Raw genomic sequence first — 23,181 nt, 5'->3', positions numbered from 1 at the left:
TTCGTTGCTGCCCAGCCGCTGGGTAATCAGGCTGCATTCACTCCTGCATTGCTGCCCACTCCCTGGGGAATCCGACTACAATGACTCCTTCTTTGCTGCCCAGTCCCTGAGTGATTTGGCTGCACTGACTCCTTCTTTGCTGCCCAGTCCCTCTAGGATTAGACGGTAATGAATCTCTTGCTGCAATTTCCCTGGGGGATCTGATAGCACTGACTCCTTTATTGCTGCCCAGTCCCTAAGGAATCAGACTGCACTGACTCCTTTATTGCTGCCCAGTCCCTGGGGAATCAGACTGCACTGACTCCTTTATTGCTGCCCAGTCCCTAAGGAATCAGACTGCACTGACTCCTTTATTGCTGCCCAGTCCCTGGGGAATCAGACTGCACTGACTCCTTTATTGCTGCCCAGTCCCTAAGGAATCAGACTGCACTGACTCCTTTATTGCTGCCCAGTCCCTGGGGAATCAGACTGCACTGACTCCTTCATTGCTGCCCAGTCCCTGGGGAATCAGACTGCACTGTCTCATTCATTGCTGCCCAGTCCCTGGGGAATCAGACTGCACTGTCTCATTCATTGCTGCCCAGCCCATGTGGGATCAGACGGTAATGAATCTCTTGCTTCAATTTCCCTGGGGGATCTGATAGCACTGACTCCTTCATTGCTGCCCAATCCCTGGGGGATCTGATAGCACTGATTCCTTCATTGGTGCCCAGTCCCTGGGGGATCAGAACTCACTGACCCGATTATTGCTGCTCAGTCCCTGGGTGATCAGACTGCACTGACTCCTTCATTGGTGCCCAGTCCCTGGGGGATCAGAATTCACTGACCCCATTATTGCTGCTTAGTCCCTGGGGGATCAAACTGAACTGCCTCCTTCAATCCTGCCTAGTCCCTGGGGGTTCAGGCTGTAGTGACTCCTTCATTGCTGCCCAGTCCCTGGGGGATCAGACTGCACTGACTCCTTCTTTGCTGCCCAGTCCTTGAGTGATTTGGCTGCACTGACTCCTTCATAGCTGCCCAGCCCATGTGGGATCAGACTGCACTGCCTCCTTCATTGCTGCTCTGTCCCAGGGGTATCAGACTGCACTGCCTCCTTCATTGCTGCTCTGTCCCAGGGGTATCAGACTGCACTGACTCCTTCATTGCTGCCCAGCCCATGTGGGATCAGACGCTAATGAATCTTTTGCTGCAATTTCCCTGTGGGATCTGATAGCACTGACTCCTTCATTGCTTCCCAGTCCACGGGGAATCAGACTGCACTGACTCCTTCTTTGCTGCCCAGCCCATGGGTTATCAGACTGCACTGACTCCTTCATTGCTGCCCAATCCCTGTGGGATCAGACTGCACTAACTCCTTCATTGCTGCCCAGTCCCTGGGGATTCAGACTGCATTGACTCCTTCATTGCTGCCCAGTCCCTGGGGAATCAGACTGCACTAACTCCTTTATTGCTGCCCAGTCCCTGGGGATTCAGACTGCATTGACTCCTTCATTGCTGCCCAGTCCCTGGGGAATCAGACTGCACTAACTCCTTTATTGCTGCCCAGTCCCTGGGGATTCAGACTGCACTGACTCCTTCATTGCTGCCCAGTCCAAGGGGGATCAGACTGCACTGACCCTTTCATTGCTGCTCTGTCCCTGGGGGATCAGACTGCACTGACCCTTTCATTGCTGCTCTGTCCCTGGGGATCAGACTGCACTGACCCTTTCATTGCTGCTCTGTCCCTGGGGGATCAGTCTGTACTGACCCCTTCGTTGCTGCCCAGCCGCTGGGTAATCAGGCTGCATTCACTCCTGCATTGCTGCCCACTCCCTGGGGAATCCGACTACAATGACTCCTTCTTTGCTGCCCAGTCCCTCAGTGATTTGGCTGCACTGACTCCTGCATTGCTGCACAGTCCCTCTTGGATCAGACTTCACTGACTCCTGCATTGCTGCCCAGTCCCTGGGGGGTTCAGACTGCACTGAATCCTTCATTGCTGGTCAGTCCATGGGGTTTCAAACTGCACTGACCCCTTCATTGCTGCCCAGTCCCTGGGGGTTTAGACTGTACTGACCCCTTCATTGCTGCCCAGTCCCTGGGGGATCAGACTGCACTGACTCCTGCATTGCTGTGATTTCCCAGGGGAATCAGACTGCACTGACTCCTTCATTACAGTGTTTTACTTTTGGAATCATTCTGTACCCTCTCCTTCGCCGCTGCGAATACCCTCACGATCCGATCACACTGACTCTTTCATTGTTGCAATTTCCCTTGTGGATAAGAATGCACTGATTCCTTCTTTGCTGCAATTTCCCATGTTCTCTTTACACATATTTCCTTCTTTTGAGTGAGATGTTGATGGTGGTGGTTTTGGTCATGGTAATGGCATTGAATGTCAAGCACCAAATGCATGATTCTCTCTCACTGAAGCCTGTCATTGTCCATCACTTGAGTGCCGTGTCGGTTACTTGCCACCCATCGGTCGAAGTCTGAGTGTTGTGCAGGACTTGCTGCATATGGACACCGACTGCTTCAGTATCCGAGGTGTTGTGAATGCTTCTGAACATTGCTGCTTCTGCCCTTATGGTGGAAGGAAGTTCAATGGTGGTTTCCTTGGAAACTGGGAGTGAATCACAGAATGCCACACCCAAAAGACTTCTGGGTTCACTCAGTACTGTCGGGCAGGGAAACGGGGAAAAGAAGGTGGGGTCCCCAGGCCTCTAAAGGAGATTCCTGGGTCTGGCAGCGCTCGGAGCGAATGTCTCTCTTCAACATCGCCTAGCCCTGCAAACTCTACCAAGGAAAAGGGAAATTAAATGGAATTATCATTATCTCCAGATCACACACCATCCGGACTTGGAAATACACCTCATCGTTTCTTCACTGTTACTGCATCGAAACCTTGGAACTCTCTCACTAATTGCACTGTGTGTGACCTTACACGACACAGAGTGCAGAGATTAAAGATGGTGGCTCACCACCACCTTCTCAAGGGCAATTAGGATGGACAATAAATTCTGTCCTTGCCAGCACACACTCATCCTGAGAATAAAGTATCCTGGGCGTAAAATGTTAAATCAGCCCCAATTTAAGAATTCATAATTTACATAATAACCAATTACAATATTCACCTAATTATCTCACAATGATTTTGTTTTTAATAGTGATTCCAATACAGTTTAGGACGACTAATCCAGATGTGAAGAAAGTAATTATTATTTTAATATTCTATTAGTCAGATAAATTGGCAACTGCACTTTGTAATCAGATAATTAGGGTGCAGGCAGCAAGAGCCAAATGTGCATCAAACCTTAGAAAATTAGAACATTCTACAATCTAAGGAACACAAGGAACCTTCATACAGAGTCAGCTGCTGGACCAGATCTGGGAGACGCTGTGAAATGCCACCTTTGAACTGATCCCCAACATTTTCTGGACCTCCTTTCATTTCCAATTCAGTTCAATTCCATTACAATTCTGATTTTAAAAAATATCAGCTCTCAGTTTGTGGGTGTAATCGAGAAGGCCAGTGCTTATTGGTCATCCCTTCTAGCCCTGAGAAGGAGGTGGCAAGCTGTCTTTTCGAATTCGAGTGAGTGGCTTGTTGGGACATTTCAGAGGGCAATTAAGAGGGACTAAAGTCACATATGGGCTAGACCAGGTAAGGGTGGCAGATTTCCTTTCCTAAAGGGCATTAGATTCTTTGTGATAATCTGAAAGCCTCATTACTACTTATGAATAATCAAGCTCACTTAAGAGAAGGCAGCATTATTCTACTCAGAGCATAATTCCATGGAACTGTTTAGAATGCCCTTATCTTGCTGCTTGCGCATTACTGCAACATGGTTCCTGCTCTCAAGCCTTTCTGCAGTGGGGGCCCTGAACAGTGGATCAGTGTGAGGTGTTTCAGCAAGACCAGGCCAGCCTGTACTGCTTAAGGAGTAGAGCTCCAGTTCAGCATCAGACCTGGTTCCCACAGTGATGGGGGTTATCCTGGGTATAGTACAAGCAGCTGCATGAGTGAGAAGACTTCAGAATACTTGCCCAGTCAATCCAGAGCCCCGCTGGCTGAATCACATGTTGGCAGTGACGTTGGATCTTTTACTCTTAGATAGTACCTCAGGTACAAACACAGCCTTGGAATGCAGTTTGTGAATTATTAATGGGAAAAAAAATCATTGCAGGTGTATTTCTGAATCTCACTGCTTTCAGAAATGCAATGCATTTTCTCTGAAAGGTTGGAGCTGGCATTCTTGACCTACAAGGTCATTGGAAAAGTCTTCTGTCCTATATACAATTGAATCCACGTGTGCACTGTTCTTTATTGAAAACACCAGCTAGATACCCTAAGCTTCAGTAGTTTGGGATTTTAAGTGAAATTCCTTTATTAAAGTAAATCACATTGTACCAAAACTGAAGTCATCATTCATTCTCTTCCATTGTTTTGTAATCATGGATTCCAATGATTCTTAACCTTGTAATAGTGGGATAAATATTTCATTCATGTTATGACAATGATAGCATCTGTCTAAATATTTGCTGAACATTCTTTGCCAAACAACCAATTGCCATGAGATGCAGTCAGGAAACAGAGCGGAGAGATCTGTTTGTACAGTGAGCTTTTATTGGAATAAATTTCAATTAAGAAGAAAAACAGATGCAGGAGCAAAGCAGCCCCTCAGTTCTAACCAGGACTGGTCACACTGACTGAATTTGGGCTCAGCTACACCTGTGTGTCTCGAACTCTGACAGAACATGAGTGCTCTCAGGCAATTACTGAGGCAGAACCTTACTGATATACATCACTTCACTGTAAGATTTCGGAACAGCTGCTGGCTAGCTTGACTGTGAGCAGTGCATTCTTTCTCTCAGGATAGTTGGAGTCAGTGTCTTTATAACTAATGTATCAAATTAATTTTAATTTAAATATATGCACTTTTTAAACTGGATGTAATTAAACAAGAGCAAATCAACTTGTGAAAACAACTTTCTAACCAAACATGGCAAAGCACTAAAAAGATAATTATTATTCATTCTCTAAAGGAGTTTAACTGGAGAGCAAAAGCTTCAGTAAAAGTGTGAACGGCATAGATTGCTAGATCAGGCTTGTTTGATAATTTACTCAAGTTGGTAGATGTCTCACATTGCAAGTGTTTTTGCAATCCTTGTTTATTATAGATGAACTGATGAACATGGGTTGGACGAGAGTTGATGATGGAAAGCCTGCTCATACATATAGCACGGTTTGGAATAATCCCTGTGAAGCTCCCCTGAGGTGTGTCACTGAGCATTCCATGGCTTTCGTCCCTATGTGTGACTGTATCACAATCACATAGGAATAAAAAGCCATAAAGCACAGCAGTGAATCTATCTTCATTACTGGTGACACTGAGTGTTTTCTTTACATGGTTTCATTTCTGCTTTAAAAGTAAAGGGTCGTTTCATGCTACATTACATAATAGCATTTTCAAACTGCATATAAGAATATTACTGCTGCAAGAGGCTGCACAGAAACAAGAATAGCACCACTTCATGAGGTTTCAGTATTTCCACAACCCGTAGCTGGTATTAAAGAGCCAGTGTGATCATCATTTGGCAACGGTGTAATAGTTGATGGTACTGGAATGGTAGTCCCAAGAACAGAGGTTCCTAACCTCCCTGGGGGAAATCGTGAAATTGAACTCAATAAATGAGCAGTTACCAGAGCACTGACTTTAACATATCCAAGAGGAACAAGTTCAAAAGCCTGTTCTTAGATACCCTAAGGAAAGAATCACTAACATCCTAGTAAGTACAAGGGCTTAATACAACAAATATTCATCAGTGCTACAGAATGTTCAGGTTTCGTTACTTACCTCAGTCTTTCTACTTCTTCCTAACCTTAGGGCCTGGGCAGCTGAAGGCACAGCTGTCATGGGCAGAGAAGGTACGGACCAGTGTAATAGGCTAGAGTTAGAGGAACACAGAGCTCTTGCAGCTTGTCCTGATTACTCACTAATAATTAAATACCCTGATTTCTATTTGCGGTGACTCTGATAGTTATTTCTTTCTATGTTTACATTGCTTTTTGAAGGCCTGTGTAGTCAAAGGGATGGATATTACATTTACACACTCGACTGAACTCATTGACCTTCAGTCGCCTTCATTGTTAATGGAATTCTCAATGCACATGCTGTTGGTCCAATATGACAGTGTTCTTAAACTATTTGTATTATAACAACAGTGTGATGTTAACAGCATGTGGCCTGTCATTTGGCAATGAGAGGACATTTCAGGAATGACAGTGCTGGAAACAAAGGAAGCGTTGACTCTTTGTGAGGTTGTTTGAAGGTTTAACAATGATGGGAACTGTGTGACATTTAATTAATGACTCTCAGCTCTACCTCACCAGTACCTCCCTCAAGCCCTCCACTGTGTTGTCAGACTGCTTGTCTGACGTCCAGTCTGACGTCTGCAGAGCAGAATTTCTCCCCCTTGAGACTTTAGGAAGACCAGAGCTACTGTCCCCACAACAAACTCTATTCTCCAGCTATTGACACCAGTTCATCTCCTTGTCTGAGGCAAAATCAGACTGTTTAAACTTGACGTTTAGTTTAAACAGACTGTTTAAACTTTACTTGGACCTGAGTTTCTGACCCTATATCCTCTCCATTACCAAGACCATCATCTTCCACCACTGTAATATTGTGTGGCTCCCTCTCAGCCTCAGTCCAGCTGCAGTTGAAACACTAGCCCTCAGAACTTAAGAACATGAGAAATATGATCCTGGCTGATCTTATGTCTTAACTCCACTTTCCCACCCCCTCCCTATATCACTTGCTTCCCTGAGACACCAACATCTGTCTATCCCAGCCGTAAATGTATTCAATGATGGAGCATCCACAATCCTCTGAGGCAGAGAATTGCAAAGCCGTTTGAATGAAGAAATGTCTTCCTATCTCTCAGTGCTAAATGATCAGCCTGAGACTTGCCCCCCTCAACCTGCCCTCCGTATTCTAGATTTCCTGAGCAATGGAAACATCTCAGTATCAACCCTGTCAAGCTCCTTCAGAATCACCTCTCGTTCTTCTAAATTCCAGAGAATATAGATCCAATTTACTCAGCATCTCATCACAGGACAACCCCATCATCCCAGGGGCCAATCTAGTGAACCTTTGCTGTCCTGTCTCCAATGCAAGTATATCCTTCCTTGAATATAGGGCGGAATTTTATGACCCCGGGGCAGGGCTGTAAAATGTGGTGAGCCATTGAAAAGTCCATTGACTTTGGCAGGACCATAAAATCCTGCCGGTGTAAAATTCTGTCCATAGAGACCAAAGCTGCACATAGTATTTCAGACGTGGTCTCATCAAAACCCTGTGTAACTGAAGCAGGACTTCTTTATTCCTGTGCTCCAATCCCCTTGCAATAAAGGCCAACATGCCATTTGCCTTCTGAATTGCTTGCTGTACCTGTATGCTAACTTTCTGAGTTACTTGTATGATTACACCCAATTCTCTCTGAACATCAACATTTACAAGTTTCACACCTTTTAAAAAATATTCTGCTTTTCTATTCTCACAGACAAAGTGAATAACCTCGCACTTCCCCACATGATCTGCGTGGGGGGATGGGGGCAGGGCATCCCTCGATCAAAGACACTCAGTTCCTCATCCAGAGACTCAACATTGGGAGGGGGAGGGGGGCCTCTGAGGGCCACACCCTTGCCCTTGCTGCTGACCCCTCTAACCCTGACCCTCACCTCACAAAATCCCTCCCTCTCATATTACTTAACTGTGGCCTTGGTCACTCTGCGATCCTAGGTGCTGGTGCCTGTCCTTCCAGCAGCAGTCACAGCCTCCCCAGCGGCGCAGCGGGGCACAAGAACTGCTGCCCTCTGATTGGCCAACTGCTCTCTGTAGGCTTGACTGCCACCCCACCCACCCCCGGGTCTTAATTCCAGGGAAAGGCCTGCTGCTGGCCTTGCCACTGCCTGATTGACTCATGGTTCAGTGGGACCTCCCAGAAAGAGGCAGCGAAGGTCTCTCGCCAGCTCTCCAGCCAGCAGGCGAGACCCCCAATGCCTCAACAAGATTCCCCAATTGTTTTCCAATCCCTCCATACCACCCTATCTTTGTAATCTCCTCCAAACCCACAGGAGAACCCTTGCTGTCCTCCCACTATTGCCTCCTGTGCATTCCCCAGTTCCTTTGCCCCACCAATGATGGATGTGTCTTCAGCTGTCAAGGCCATAGCTCTGAAAATCCCCCCCTAAACCCCTCCACTTCTCAATCCTCCTTTAAGACTTTCCTCAACACCTGCCTCTTTGACTAAGCTTTTGGCCGCCTGTCCTGTGTCTCCTTATGTGGCTCAATGTCAATTGAGATTGGGGCCTGGGTATGGGTCAGTTCAGCAGCAGGGGTGGATCTATAACAGGGCCATTCACTTAGTCAGATTACCAGTCAGAGAAGATGAAAATTAACCCCACTGCTTCTTAAACATGACTCAAAACTTTTTAAATTGAGTCAAGTGATTAATTACATGGAATGTACAGCACAGAAACAGGCCATTCAGCCCAACTGGTCTCTGCTGGTGTTGATGCTCCTTGCACCCCTATTTCATCTCGCTCTGTCATCATTAGCTTCTATTCCTTCCACCTTCATGTCTAACCTCCCCATAAATGTATTCCTGCGATCTCCCCAAATACTTGTGGCAATGGCTTACACATTCTAACCTTTTTCTGGGTAAAGAAGTTTCTCCTGAATTCCCTACTGGATTTATTAGGTGCTCTTTATGTTTACAGCCCCAATGTTGACCTTCCCAACAACTAGAAACAATTTTTCAGTGTCTAATCCCACTCACCTGCCAGATTCGATCATAAGAAGCAGAAGTAGGGATAGGCCATTCAGCCCATTGAGCCTGCTCCACCATTCAATAAGAACATGGCTGATCTGATTGTGGCCATAATCCTCGACTCCCTCGTCGACCAAAAATTTGTCTAACTCAGCCTCGAATATATTCAATAACTCAGCCTCTTCTGATCACTGGGGAAGAGAATTCCAAAGACTAATGGCCCTCACAGTAGAAATTCCTCCTCACCTCCATCTTAAATGGGAAACCCCTTATTTGTAAACTGTGCCCCTTGGGTCTAGATCCCCCCCACAAGGGGCAACATCCTCTCAGCATCTACCCTGTCAAGCCCCCTCAGAATCTTTTATGTTTCAATAAGATACATAATCATTTGTTTTTCTCCCTTGAACAATATAGTTTTACTATTACTGAGCAGCAGAGAATGAAGAGTCAATGGTGATGAAGTTACTTTTGGGCAGTAGAAAATTTTGACCATCCATTTTACATACTAACCAATTAGACTAATCAGTTAGACTAATCAATTCAATTTCCATGAACTTTAATCATCAATACAATCAGGAGAGGTTTAAAATAGGTTGGGGATTTGGTGGCTTACTATCACCTGCTTTGTGCTACTGACTAAAGCCAACTTCACCCCATGTGGATGGTGATTTACTCCTAGATTGTAAAGTGGATGCTACACGTGAAAATCGTTTGGGGGTCTTAGGGTTGAGATAATCAGCATTTCACATAGACTTCCACTTACCAGCCAGTTTATCAGTCACCTCTACCAGTTGCACGTCTGGATACAGGACAGACAACACGGAGAACCAGCACAGGACAGAGAGAAGAATTTACAGAGGCTTGAGGCAATGATTGAAAATAGCTAATAGCTGTAACACAGCACCACATCATAGTGAGGCCTGTGTGATTGTTCTGTGCTTTCCGACACAGTACCTTCAGCTACTGTGCAGCAACAACAATATCTGAACAGTTAAAAAAAAAGTAAGAATGACCTGAAGTTTAACGGAACATTATCCTTGGCAATGTTCAGTTTTTACAGGCAAATGTCCTTCATGTATGCAAAATGTACCTGAGTTACATTATGTTTATTTAGAGCCATTCATAAATCACATGATGCTGGATATGGCCTAAATTATAAGTCGATTCAAGTCTGAGTTTTGATTTTAGTCCTATTAGCCACGTAACATCATCAAAAGACAAGCACAGCAGCAATCCTATTTAAAATACAGGGTGAACAATGGGCAGAATTTTACAGCAGTGGGATTTTACGTTCCCGCTGAAGTCAATGAGGTTTAGAATGTTTCGCCGCATTTTACAGCCCCGTCCCTGCCGAAACGGGCTGTAAAATTCTGCCCTATGTGTGGCTTCCATGATATTAAGTATTTACTCACAATGAGCCAGTGGAACTTGAGGAGGAATGTGCTGTGTTGTTAGTGGGCTGGAGGGAGACAGGGACATGATAGTATAAGAGTTTCTAGCTGAGTAAAGCAGAGATAGAGTAGCCACTTCACCTCATAAAGCCACTTTTCCACGAGGTCCTTGGCTCTGGATGGAATGACGCGGTGGACAAGCTCCACTCTCTCACCTTCTGCTGACTGAATGTGTGTGATTTCTTTCTCCGCATTAAAGGTGAGCTGGGCAATCCCTTCAAAGCATTTCTTTAAATGCGGCTGGACTCGAAGCGGATCCTTTGTCTCTGAGAGAATTTCCAGCAGTTCATCGTTAGAAAGGAAGAAAAAGCTGAAACCAGGGAGAGAAGGGGAAAAGCATCAAACATAACTCGTTAAAATGAAACAAGCTGATAAAACAAATGAGCAAAAGTAAAAGAGTATTTTTTCTCATTTACCGAGGGAAGAAGAGTCTTTTCTTTTCTAAATATTCGTTGAGGCCTTTCTGAATGTCATCCAACAGTGACTCTGCCTCCTTCAGCTTATCCAGCATCTGTGGCTGTGAGATAACTTGCATAGCATTGGCCTCCTTCACCGACTCTTTCATTATCAGCCTCCTAGTGTGCCAGACAGAATAGACTGAATGCAGTAACTATACCTTGCACAACAGGCTTCACAACCTTCATTGAAAACCCACTGCTACAAAACAACGGCATGAATTTTTAGCCTAGCTTTAAGCCACCAGCCCCGTGTTAATATGTCAGCCTCGCCTGGTACAAAAGCACATGCAGCTGTCCTTATTCTCTTAAATTATAGGTAAATGGAATGTGAAAAGCAGCAATTGTTCTCAATGTGAATGATTTTATCCTGAGACAGCTATTTGAAACTTTCCATTATCAGCTGGACAGAAGAAAGTGTTTTGAAATATAATTTTGTTAATTCGTTCAGAGCAGGTTTCCATTCTTGAGTTCAATACTTGCACCTTATTTTAAGGTAATAAAATGCTAGTGTCTGTCAAACTGCAATTGAGGAATAATTATCAATTTTAACACAAAGAAACACACTGTGCCAACAAAAAGCCATTGCAGTATATAGCAGAGATGTGAGACTTAGCATTCAACTGGGAGCAAGGGTTTGAAAGCGGTGTTGTGAATCAGTTGACCATTGTAGCAACTCCCCGGTCTTCAATCCCCTAATGGACATCCTGAGGTTGTGAAAGGTGCTATATAAATGCAAGTCTTTCGTTCTTTTAGATGTGGCTCAGTGTGGTACACTAATTCAGGTTTCTCACTTTGAAACTGTTCTAACATTGATGGTTCTCTGCGACAGATTAAACATAAACTAGAGCACTGGGGAGTTGATGACTACGGCTATGTAATTCTTCATAAACCAGCACAAATTAAATTAGAAAAATCTCGCTCTATCAAAAAAAACCTGCCAGGGATACTAAACCCAGAGGATTGTCTTTCTAAAATATACTTAAACATGCTTCATAAATTAAACCTTTTTAAAAAAGCATATTTGAAATATAAATTGCATCTTGCTGTATGATTCACAAAGATTTCTGTTTCACGCCTGAAGACGACTGACTATTTATCAAACGCATGTGGTTTTCAGAGTATTCACATATCCAGTGTCACACCACCATTAATAGACGGAATCTGCAGCACCCTACCTGTGCTCAGGTGGAAGATACTTCCTGTTGCAGAGATTAGTGATTTATTTTTCCTGCTGAGGAATACTAATTGGTATTTATATTTAGTTTTGTATTTCATCCATGGCGTGTTCATGAATCAAGTAACATCTGACTCTAAAACAAGGTCCATGAATAGAATATTTAATTCTTATATAGGAAATGCACAAATCTGAGAGGGTCATGTGACAATGAAAAGCCTTTCAATATCTGTAACAGAGCCCTTTGGGTGGTACCTAATGGAGATGATGGGGGTCTCGGCCCTCAGCTGAAGAACCAGTGAGAGTTCTGCACTGCCTCATTTTAGAAAGGCCCACTCGGGCACTTAACTGGACAGCAGCAGGCCTTCCCCAGGATCCCAGGGCCCCAGGGCAGAAATCCCGCCTGCTCAGAGCTGCCAGCCAATCAGAGGCCAGCAGTTCTTTGGGAGATGGTTGCTGCTGCCAGTACAACGCCCACCCAAGCCTAATATTGTCACTGGATCCCAGAGACAGGTGAGTGATGACAGGAGGGAGATCAGGAGGAGTTGGGTTGATGAGGAGAGGGTTTGGCTATCAGTGATTGCCCCTCCACTTCCCGATGCTGAGTCCATTGATCAGGCATGGAGTGACTGGATGAGGGGCACTGCTCACCCCCACCCCCCAGCCACCACCAGGAGCCTGCAAGCAAACGTGCCAGGGTTTGTCTGCTGTGCTACCCACACGGTGAGCACCCGCTGCCTGTCACTGGGTTAATGTCAGTGGTGATGGGCTTTTCCTCCATGGACTTAATTGGGGTGGAGGTTGGATGTTTGCGGGGTACCTCCTATCCACCCCATGGTGGAGTCCTTGCCAATACCTCCATCCACCCCATGTCAGGGTACCCCTCATCCACCCCATGGCTCGGTCCCCTCCTATCTGCCCCCATCTCCCCCATGGCAGGGTCCCCTCCCCATGCTGCTACCCTCCCATCTGATTAAATGCCACCAAACCCGCCACAGGGAGAGGGCACAAGGTTCTTCCCATCATAACTGAAAGGAACTTAAATGTGAAAAGGATTAACAGAAGGACCATATAAATATTACAGCTATAATAGAGAAGTGAGACAATAATTGAATTCATTCATGGAAATGAAAGCCCCTTGTCCTACACAGTGCAGTCATTTAATAACTTGTAGGACCCAATTGGGTTCTGTTAACTGGATTCAGCAATTTTTATACTTTGCATATATATTCTGGCCCTTAAATTTCACAGCACAATATAATATTCAAAACACATTTGCAGAAAGGCTGAGGCTGATCTATGTTTAGGAACATACATTTTAACTGTGTGCATAGAATGAGAAGATTGTTTAGTATTTCACATTTTGGTGAGTATGAAATTTATGCGATAGCCAATTTAAGTCTGCTCCAGCCTGGTTTTATAAAATTGCATCTGACAAAACATGTATCAGATGCCTTTACTTCAGCCTCTCAGACAACATCATTTAAGCTGTAAACCAATGTTCTGATTGGCCATCTGTTCATGGATCTGGCTCATTCTACTGCTTTTGATATTAATGTGAATGGAACTGGCTTGAGTCTGGTGCTTCACTCCGTAAGGCCAGTTAAAAACTCATCCCAGGCTGTTTAGACTATGACTGTTAATTCCTGATTCCTTAAACAAAGCCAGACTTGCATTTCTATAGCACTTTTCACACCCTCAAGACGTCCCAAAGCGCTTTACAGCCAATGGCGTACTTTTGAAGCGTAGTCATTGTTGTAATATAGGAAACACAGCAGCCAATTTGCGCACAGCAAGCTCCCACAAACAGTAATATGATAAATGACCAGATCATCTGTTTTAGAGATATTGATTGAGAGCTAAATATTGTCCAGGCACCAGGGAGAACTACCCTGCTCTTCTTCAAATTGTGCCATGGGATCTTTTCCATCCACCTGAGAGGGTAGACCGGGGGGCGGGGGGGCGGGCTGAGTTTAACATCTCATCCTTGATACAAACTGTGCTGTACAAGGTGTACTTCATAGCCACTGTGAGTTGTGAAAATATTAAATATTGGAAATTTCTATTTATTTGGTGGTAACATAGTTAGGAGCTGTACTGAGCTTTACTCCATATATACTGACACCCCTTGAGTGAGAAACAGGTCTCTGGGTCCTTAAATGACAAAATCTGTCTGCACTCTCTGGTATGATTTTTGTATGATAATGAACTGGCTTTTGAATCAATGAAATGACACCATAATGTGCCAAAGATACTAGCTTTAAATGAGAAGAATAAATTAATTAACTGGATCATTTTTAAAACGCTTGCTATATTTCCCAGTCCAGTGTTTTTGTAATTAAAAGGGATATTCTCATTGTTATAGTTTTACTTTAATCTCCCACGCTCTTGCCTTATACGAGGCTCATATTTCAACACAGGAGCTCGAGATTGCTAATTGCATCCCTCAAGCCTTGAAGACAATACTGCCATTCAGCTTCCAAAGCCTGTTGGACTTTGAGCTCGACTGACATAAGGAGCCTGATTTACTCGGTGAGTTTAAAAAGCAAAGTCGATCTACATACACATTATTCTGAGAGTAATAGGAAGACATTGGACTGGAAGGTTAAATGTAAACACTTCAACTGCAACATAAACCAAGCTGATTGCATTTTATCACTGTTATCAGTATTTAAATTATTTCCACTGGCAGGGATTTAATTTTAATCAGGGCTCTGTCAAGTATGTTAAGAGAACAACAACCAGATTAGCAAACATTTTCACATGTATAGTGAACAGCTAATAATCAGTCTATTTACCACTCAGATTTGGAAACGACAATAATTTTCAGTGAGAATTTGGATTAATGTTATTCATTGTAGAATCACATTAAATGTCACATCCAACCCCATATAAGCAGTTCAGTTAAACTAAAACATAAAATGACCATATCTCTTCCCCTCCCTCCAACAGAAAAAGCCATCCATTTAAACATGTTTCTATTTTTTACAAAAGGATTCCTTTACCAGTTTGAGTCCACCACTTCAAACATCTTTCCTTGCACTGGGATCTGATTGTGGATATCCTGGCAACTGAATATCGGCTCCAGGTACAGCCAAGCCATTTGGACACGGAGCCAAGATTCCAGGATATTATGCATCAACCACTGTGAAAAGAGAGTGCACAGGGTGATGTCCAAAATGTTACTACACGTAAGAACACAAATAATTAAGAAAAAGACTGGCTACTTCTCAGAAATGGGGTCGGCTCCACAGACACCTGTTCTGCTCATTCTATCCCACAAGCTTCTGGGAGGCAAGCTCTCATCTGCACAACTGGAATTGACATTCCTTTCTCTGTTCTAGTTGATGAAACACACTGAAGTAAGAGCCAAGCCTGTTCCCTGGCTGGTCTCACATGGATGATTTGCTCACTTACTCAGTGACTGTGCCTATTTAGTTTAGCCTCTCACAATGAAAACCAAAGCAGCTTCAATTTAACAGTTTGCATGTCATGCTGTTCCCACAGGACCAGCACGGCAGCCCAAGTTTAAGAAGCTACATCAACTGAAAGTTGCTGAAGCATGAGCCCCGATAGATAACAAAAACTGAGACGTGGGATGCAAAAAAAATCCAGACACTTATTAAATTCAACAAGAGCCTCCCTGAAACCAACTTACCAGCTTTGAGTCCCACGCTGACATTTCCTTTTCGAAGGGTGTAATAAATGGAGAACCTTTCATGGTGGTAGTTTTTACAATGTGATCTTCAAGTAAAACCTGAGAGAAATAGATTAGATTTGTGGATTATAGCCCTGAATGGGTGCCAAGAATAAGATAAAATGAAGAGATAAGTTAGTGCTTGTACAGACCTAAATTTGTAGCTAGAAATTATTAAACTTTTTCACTGCAGAAAGTCTAGAAAAATAGTCTAATTTATAAAGAACCTCCTGCTACACTGAACCTGGTCTTAATAGTTTCAGCATTTACTTTTACACTTTAAATTTTCACATCTCCTACTCAATATGATGACAGAATTTTGGTAAATGCTGGGATTTAAGTCCTCCACATGAGATAGCAGCTTTTAAATAACCTGCAGACTTCAATTTATCCTTTTTCTGGCACAATGCAGATTATTTACTGGAAGCACCAGGCCATGTAAAGCTAACTTCAAGGCAGACAATTTAAACCTTTTCTTTTTCTTTCTATATAAAGCCTCTTTTGCTACATTAGAATCACACAATTCTATCAGTACCTGCAACAAAGAACTCCTTGTAGTTTCTGTTGTAAAGTAGAAAACTGAACAAGAATTCATTGAATGCTTCTTGAGCAAAATTTTGCATTATATTATCTTGGTTTTTCCTCCCCCATTTTTGTTACAAAAGGGCCAATTCTCAGGTAATTAAGTTAATTTGAAACAGAATCTAATTAAATGTACCAGGTGCAGTTCTGGACACAATTTATGGCTGTTTCATACAAGTTATTTTTATTCCATTTTTACTATTAAGAAAATCAGATATTTAATCATGGAAATAGCTGACAGTAATAATACCATCACACACACTACAGCAACGAAAAAATCAAATGGGCTGCAGCCTTCGGTCTTCTTATGATTTCTATTCTAGGCACATCTTATTATTGACGATTAGGTTAAAATCCAGTTACATTTTCAAGCCTGCAGATTTTAGAGTACCACTTTCTGCACTTTGTCACTCTAAGTCCAACAGAAAAGGAAATCGAACCTCAATTTTTGTCCTTAAGGCTCTCTAGTCACTTCCCTCCAAAAGGAAACCTGATAGGCATTCCCACAAAGTATCAGATCTAAGCTCTTGCTTCATTAAAGCATCGGTGATATACTGCACCTGAATGTCATCCATTGCAGCTAAAATATTGACACCAGTATCTTTGTAACAGACAAACGTAAAATTAATTTCTTCCCAGTCTGCCTCCATCTTGCTGAGAGCTTTCTCCAATGCGTATTCTTTACTAGCTTGGGAGCTAATGTGGCTTAAATCTTCCAAGTACTTCTCGAGGCCCAGCTGCAAGACGTCCATCAAGGATGTGCTTTCATGTGGTGTGATTATAAATCCGACCTGCAATAAAATGAAGGCATCTCCTTACAAAACCTCTCCAAACTATATACTCCTAGTTTTAACGGTTAACACGTGGTAGAAGGTGAACTAGCTCTTTTTCATTTTGCACTTTCAACGTTTCTATCCATTTTTAAATAAAGAATCAGCATTGCTCCAATTCATGTCAAGATATTGAGGGTAGTGGAACTTGAGCAGGAGGGGATGAGGAGGGAATGAGGTTTGGGCCCCATGCTGTGACATATAGTCAGTGCCCTAACATTCCAACTATTCCCTGTGCACCCTGAACAAGGCTGGTTAGGTGGGTAGGCCCAGATAGACACATTAGCCATCAGATGTACCATAACTGTTTGGGTTTTGAAATGCAACATAACTATCTGGCTTGCTGTAGTCATGTGGCCTCTGCCATGAGGGACTTTCTCTGTAAGCAACTGCTTTTACAATCAGTTCAGTAAAGTCTATATGCTGAGAAAGCACTGGAATCTTTGAACTTGAAACATGGGCTGGGATTTTCCAACCCCGTCATAATCGGAGCTGCCGCGGGAGATTTGGCTTTCGACAGGACTGGGTGATCCTGGCAGCGGGTGGGGCCAGAAAATCCCACCCATAGTGTCAGAAATGGAGCTAAAATCAAGTTTTGAAACTCTGGAAATTCTGCAGAGAAGCCACAGCTCAGAAAGGCACACAGAAATGTTCTAATCTGCTAAAAGCTGCTGAAAAAAGACAAGGGAAAGCAAACACAAACCAAAGGCTGCTAGTAAAATACTGCGTGAGTTAACATGGTTGTAAACTTTCCACTCCCTTCTCCAGTAGAAATGAAAGGTGAGATGTGATAGAACTGGCAGTTTTACCACTTGCAATGGCAAAACTACGAGCTGGCAACAGATTTAATTAACAAGCCGGGCTACACTTCTAACACTGCTGGGGAGGGACTGCTGCAAATTGTATTCCACCTTAAATCTATCTGACAAACAAAGAAAACAGAAGAGAGAGATTTTAAAAGTCTTGAATGAATGCTTTGGGCCCTGAGCGAATGTTACTTATGAACGCTATGCATTCAACACTACAACTGAAGGTGAAAAGGAAACCGTAGATCAGTATGTGACAACAGTAACACAGCTTGCAGAATCATTTGAATTCAGACAGCTAAAAGATGATCTGATTAAAAATAGATTAGTCTTAGGCCTACGAGACCCCTCAGTGAGAACAAGTTGACTGAAAGAGGAGAAACTAATGCTAGGAAAGTGATAGACATGTGTAGAAATGCAGAGCTTGTAAAATGTCAGTTGGAGAACATGTATGGCAGAGCAGACCAGGAGATACATTATGCTGAGAGACATTCCAGGCTGAAAGAGCAGAGCAATCGCAGACAAAAGGCAGGATGCAAATGCTGCAGACAACATCATACAAAGGGAAAAGAAGGATTTCCCAGCATGGGGAAAGCAATATTTTAACTGCAAGAAGCAGAATCATTTCTCACACAAGTGTTTGGCTAGAAAGAAGCAAAACAAGCCTATACAGATGGCCACTGGAGAGATATCAGCAAAAGAATCTGATGAAACACTATACATGATACAACAGGTTGGTTCCATCCTGTCTATAGGTGATAAATGGTTTGTGATTGTTGCAATGATGTATCAAACGCACAAGAAAGTGTGAGATAGACACTGGTGCATCATGCAACATCATGACTTTCACAGGCCTGTGTAAAGTGGCTCAACAGGGTGATCCGAAAATAAAACCCTCGAAAGGTTGAGTCTATATGATGGCACGATACTCATACAGAGAGAACAAATTAGTCTGAGAGCCCAATACAATGGCAAGAAGGAAGATTTAGATTTCCAGATCCTAGATGGTACGCAACGGTCATTCATCTCAACTGATGCAAACCTAAAGCTTGGACTGGTAACCCTGAATGTGCCAACAGAGATTTACAACATGTCACATAACACTATCGACTGCCGAACAGATCCTATAGGTGTACAAAGATGTGTTTACAGGATTGGGATGTCTACCAGGGCAATATTGTCTCGAAGTAGATGAGAGTGTAAGACCAATTCAGCATCTGCCAAGAAGAGTTCCAGCTGCCCTCAAGTAAAGCCTAAAAGGCAAGATAAAAGAGCTGGAAAAGAACGGAGTGATCATGAAAGTGACAACTTCTACAGACTGGATTAGCAGCATAGCAACAGTGAAACAACCTGGAAAGCTGAGAGTGTGCATAGATTCAAAGGATCTAAACAAAGTGCTGAAGAGATCTCACTACCCCATGCCAACCATCGAAGGAATTTTGCTGCAACTTGCCAAGGCAAAGTTCTTTACTACCCTAGATGCAAAGGATGGTGACTGGCAAGTGAAGCTGGATGAAAGCAGCAGCTTTCTAACCACATTCTGGATGCCATTCGGGAGATACGGATGGCTGCGCATGCTGTTTGGCATTTCCAACCCTCCAGAGGAGTATCGACACAGACAGCATGAGAGAGTCAGTGATCTTCCCAGAGTGGAAGCAATAGTGGATGATCTGCTAGTCTATGGATATGGAAGAAGCCATAGCTGACCATGATCAGAATTTAATGTGATTGCTAGGGAAAGCTCGCCAGATGAACCTGAAGTTGAACAAGAAGAAACTGCAACTGAAGATGCCTGAAGTCAAGCATGTACCGACAGCAAAACGTCTTTGCCTGGATCCTGACAAGGTGAGAGCTGTGGTAGTGATGCAGCGACCAACAGATGTGAAAGCAGTGCAATGATTTGTTGGTTTCATGAGCTATTTAGCAAAATCTTTGCCCAATTTGTTGTCAGAGTGTGAACCATTGCGCAAACTCACTGCCAAAGAGGTACAGTGGTATTGGAGCACAGGACAAGAAGTAGCATCACTAAAATCAAACAACTAGTGACAAGTGCTGAAGTGCTATGACATCAATGAGGAACTCACCTTGCGGTGTGATGCCAGTGAGACAGGTCTCAGAGCAACCCTAATGCAGCGAGGACAATCAGTCGCATTTGCATCCAGGGCACTAACACAAACGAAACGACGCTACACTTGGATCGAGAGAGTGCTTGGCCATTATTCTTGCTTGTGAGCATTTTCATCAATATCTGGGAGAGAAAAAGTAACAGTGGAGCCCGACCACAAGTTACTTCAATGCATTTTCCTCGAACCGCTACTGTATGCCCCAAAGCTTCTGAAAAGAGTTTTACTTCGTTTAGAGAGATATCAACTGGATGTGACATACAAGCAAGCGAAACAGATGTACATCACAGACATGCTGTAGAGAGCTGTGCTCCCAATGAAGAAAGTTGAGGATGCTACAACAGAAGGTGAAATCTTCCAGATTCAACATAAAGCAGCAGCTCGACATGCCCTAGAAGTCATCAACCCAGCAGAGACATTGAATCTGACAGGCAAGCGCCTTTCTCAAATCAAGTGAACAACCCAACAAGATGTAACTCTCCAAGTGCTACAAGAAGTAGTGATGAAAGGATAGCCTGAGAGCATTAATGACATACCTGTGGTCACAAGAGTATATTGGGCATACAGAGATGAATTTATAGCCCAAGATGACAATAAAGAAAATAGAGTCAGCATCCCTAAGGAGATGAGTGAAGAGATGCTGAAGCCCATCCATTCAAGCCATCAAGGAATTGAATCGAGCCTGAGAAAGGCAAGAGAAGTGCTCTACTAGCCAAACATGAGCAATGAAATTAAAGACCACATGAATCAGTTGTTACGAGTACCAAACTAAACAAGCCAGACAGTATAATATTGCATGACATCCCAGACAGACCATGAATGAAGCTGGGAGTGGACCTCTTCACTCTAGCAGGAGCTGACTATATTGTCACTGTAGAATACTATTCTGACTAATGGGAAATAGACCAGCTGAGTCCAATGAGGACAGGAGAAATAGTAGAATGCCTGAAAGCACACTTCAGTCCTTACAGCATTCAAGCCATTGTGATGAGTGACAATGACACTCAATTCATGAGTGAATGATTCAGCTACTTCACAAGGAATTGGGGAATTCAACACCATACATCATCTCCGCACTATCCCCAGTTGAATGGAAAGGCTGAGGCAGCAGTGAAAATCACCAATGGAATCATCAAGAAATCGAGCAGATCGAGCAGATGTTTACAAGGCAATCTTTGAGTGGAGAAACACACTGGCCAGAATCATCGGCTCCTGTTGGCGCTGGGTGTCATGGCGATCCGCTCCTGTTGGTGTTGGGCATCAAGGCGATCCGCTCCTGTTGGCGCTGGGCGTCATGGCGATCTGCTCCTGTTGGCGTTGGGCATCATGGCGATCCGCTCCTGTTGGCGCTGGGTGTCATGGCGATCCGCTCCTGTTGGCGCTGGGTGTCATGGCGATCTGCTCCTGTTGGCGCTGGGTGTCATGACGATCCGCTCCTGTTGGCGCTGGGTGTCATGGCGATCTGCTCCTGTTGGCGCTGGGCGTCATGACGATCCGCTCCTGTTGGCACTGGGTGTCATGGCGATCTGCTCCTGTTGGCGCGGGGTGTCATGACGATCCGCTCCTGTTGGCGCGGGGTGTCATGACGATCCGCTCCTGTTGGCGCTGGGCATCATGACGATCCACTCCTGTTGGCACTGGGTGTCATGACGATCCGCTCCTGTTGGCGCTGGGCGTCATGACGATCTGCTCCTGTTGGCACTGGGTGTCATGGCGATCTGCTCCTGTTGGCGCTGGGTGTCATGGCGATCCACTCCTGTTGGCACTGGGTGTCATGGCGATCTGCTCCTGTTGGCGCTGGGTGTCATGGCGATCCACTCCTGTTGGCGCTGGGCGTCATGACGATCCGCTCCTGTTGGCGCTGGGCGTCATGACGATCCGCTCCTGTTGGCACTGGGTCTCATGACGATCCGCTCCTGTTGGCACTGGGCATCATGGCGATCCGCTCCTGTTGGCGCTGGGTGTCATGGCGGGCATGAGCAGACAATATGGAGAAAATGCCAAAAATCAGTTTGACGCCATTGTGAAACCAGCTTGTAATTGTTTGCTCTGCCCGTCAATGGTGAGCCGCTTTTCCCACCATCCAACATCGAGATCTGAATTTTAATGCATTTGTGTCCCATTATTGTGCCCTCACGCCTGAATCATCCCCCCCATGTAAAACTTACCACCCACGTCAGCGTGACTTCACAACAGCGTGCTACCCGGCTGCCTTTAAAAGGCGTGCACCTGGTGAGCTGAACTTGGAGGGGATCTCGGAGGTGAGTGCACGCAACCTTGCACAGCGCTCGCGAGCATCACCTGTGGGACATCAAGGAAGCGGCGCCGCGCATTCGGGGGTGGGGTCACAGGCAAATCACTTTTTCCCAGCGCCTTTCAGTGCGGTGCCCGGGCAAGAACTCCAGTGCGGGTGGGGCGGGGGCCGATGGGGGCAAGGCAGCACAGACTGAAGCAAGTACACAAGCACATGCCGGGGTTTTGTGGTGGGGGGGAGAGGGGGGCTGAGGGAAGCAGCCACACACTTGGAAAATCCTGTCAAAAGTGAACATTCTCCCACAGCTGAGACTGTTCAGCACCAGCTCCGTTGACAAGCTTGGAGTCGGGCCTCTGAAGCATTTCTGCCCACTCAAGCAAGGCAAAAGCATGAATGTGCCACCAAATGCTCCAGAACTTTTCACCCCTCAGGCTTAGACTGCAAATTAATGTGCATTTTAGGGGGCAACAGAGCAATTGGCCGACTGGGCACGTTGTGCAATCCCCTTGTGAAAGGTGGTCATGGCCCAGTCACTGGTGGAGGCGCTCACAGCCCCTTGCAATGTCTTTATTAAGGTTTGGACCAGTAACCCACATGGTTCAAGCTGACAGTGCAGCCTTGCAGTGTGGGTTAGGGGAATGCCTGTGCCTGAGCTGAGAGCACAGCAGGCAGTCCAGTGGGCAAAGCTGCCGCCAATCGGTCAGGTGGAGTGGGACGGAGGTGGGTGGGGTCTCAGACAGCCATGAAGCGCACTACACACTGGCCATCCAAGTGGTGACCGGCACTCTCCAGCTTGTGTCAAGGAGCCTTGAGACCGAACCAAGAGAAGTCCTTAGGACGCATATGCTAACCCATGCATCTCTCTCTTTGATCCTGCAGGAGGAGAACATCAGGATCATGCAGTCTGGTGAGTTAGTGGTATGTCTCATGGCTGACAGAGACCTGGCTTGGCAAAGGGAGGAGCACCTCCCTCAAGATGAAGGGTTGCAGGG

The 23,181-nt window shown here is 44.8% G+C and overlaps 1 protein-coding gene across 1 annotated transcript in view; it reads right to left on the bottom strand.

Annotated features, from left to right (window-relative positions):
• Positions 1-23,181, bottom strand: part of LOC144687508 (dynein axonemal heavy chain 3-like) — a 706,779-nt gene that overhangs the window by 645,215 nt on the left and 38,383 nt on the right. Inside the window, exons 3-7 of the mRNA XM_078553740.1 lie at positions 16,737-16,967; positions 15,556-15,654; positions 14,903-15,042; positions 10,682-10,840; positions 10,347-10,575 (exon numbers count right to left, since the gene is read on the bottom strand). Of these exons, the coding sequence (XP_078409866.1) occupies positions 10,347-10,575; positions 10,682-10,840; positions 14,903-15,042; positions 15,556-15,654; positions 16,737-16,967 (858 nt within the window). The remainder of the gene's footprint in view (positions 1-10,346; positions 10,576-10,681; positions 10,841-14,902; positions 15,043-15,555; positions 15,655-16,736; positions 16,968-23,181) is intronic.

This window comes from Cetorhinus maximus, chromosome 12 (genome assembly GCF_964194155.1).
Source record: "Cetorhinus maximus chromosome 12, sCetMax3.hap1.1, whole genome shotgun sequence".
Taxonomy (NCBI): Eukaryota; Metazoa; Chordata; class Chondrichthyes; order Lamniformes; family Cetorhinidae; genus Cetorhinus; species Cetorhinus maximus.
Note: the sequence above shows the minus strand (reverse complement) of the source record. Positions and strands in the feature narration are given on the sequence as shown.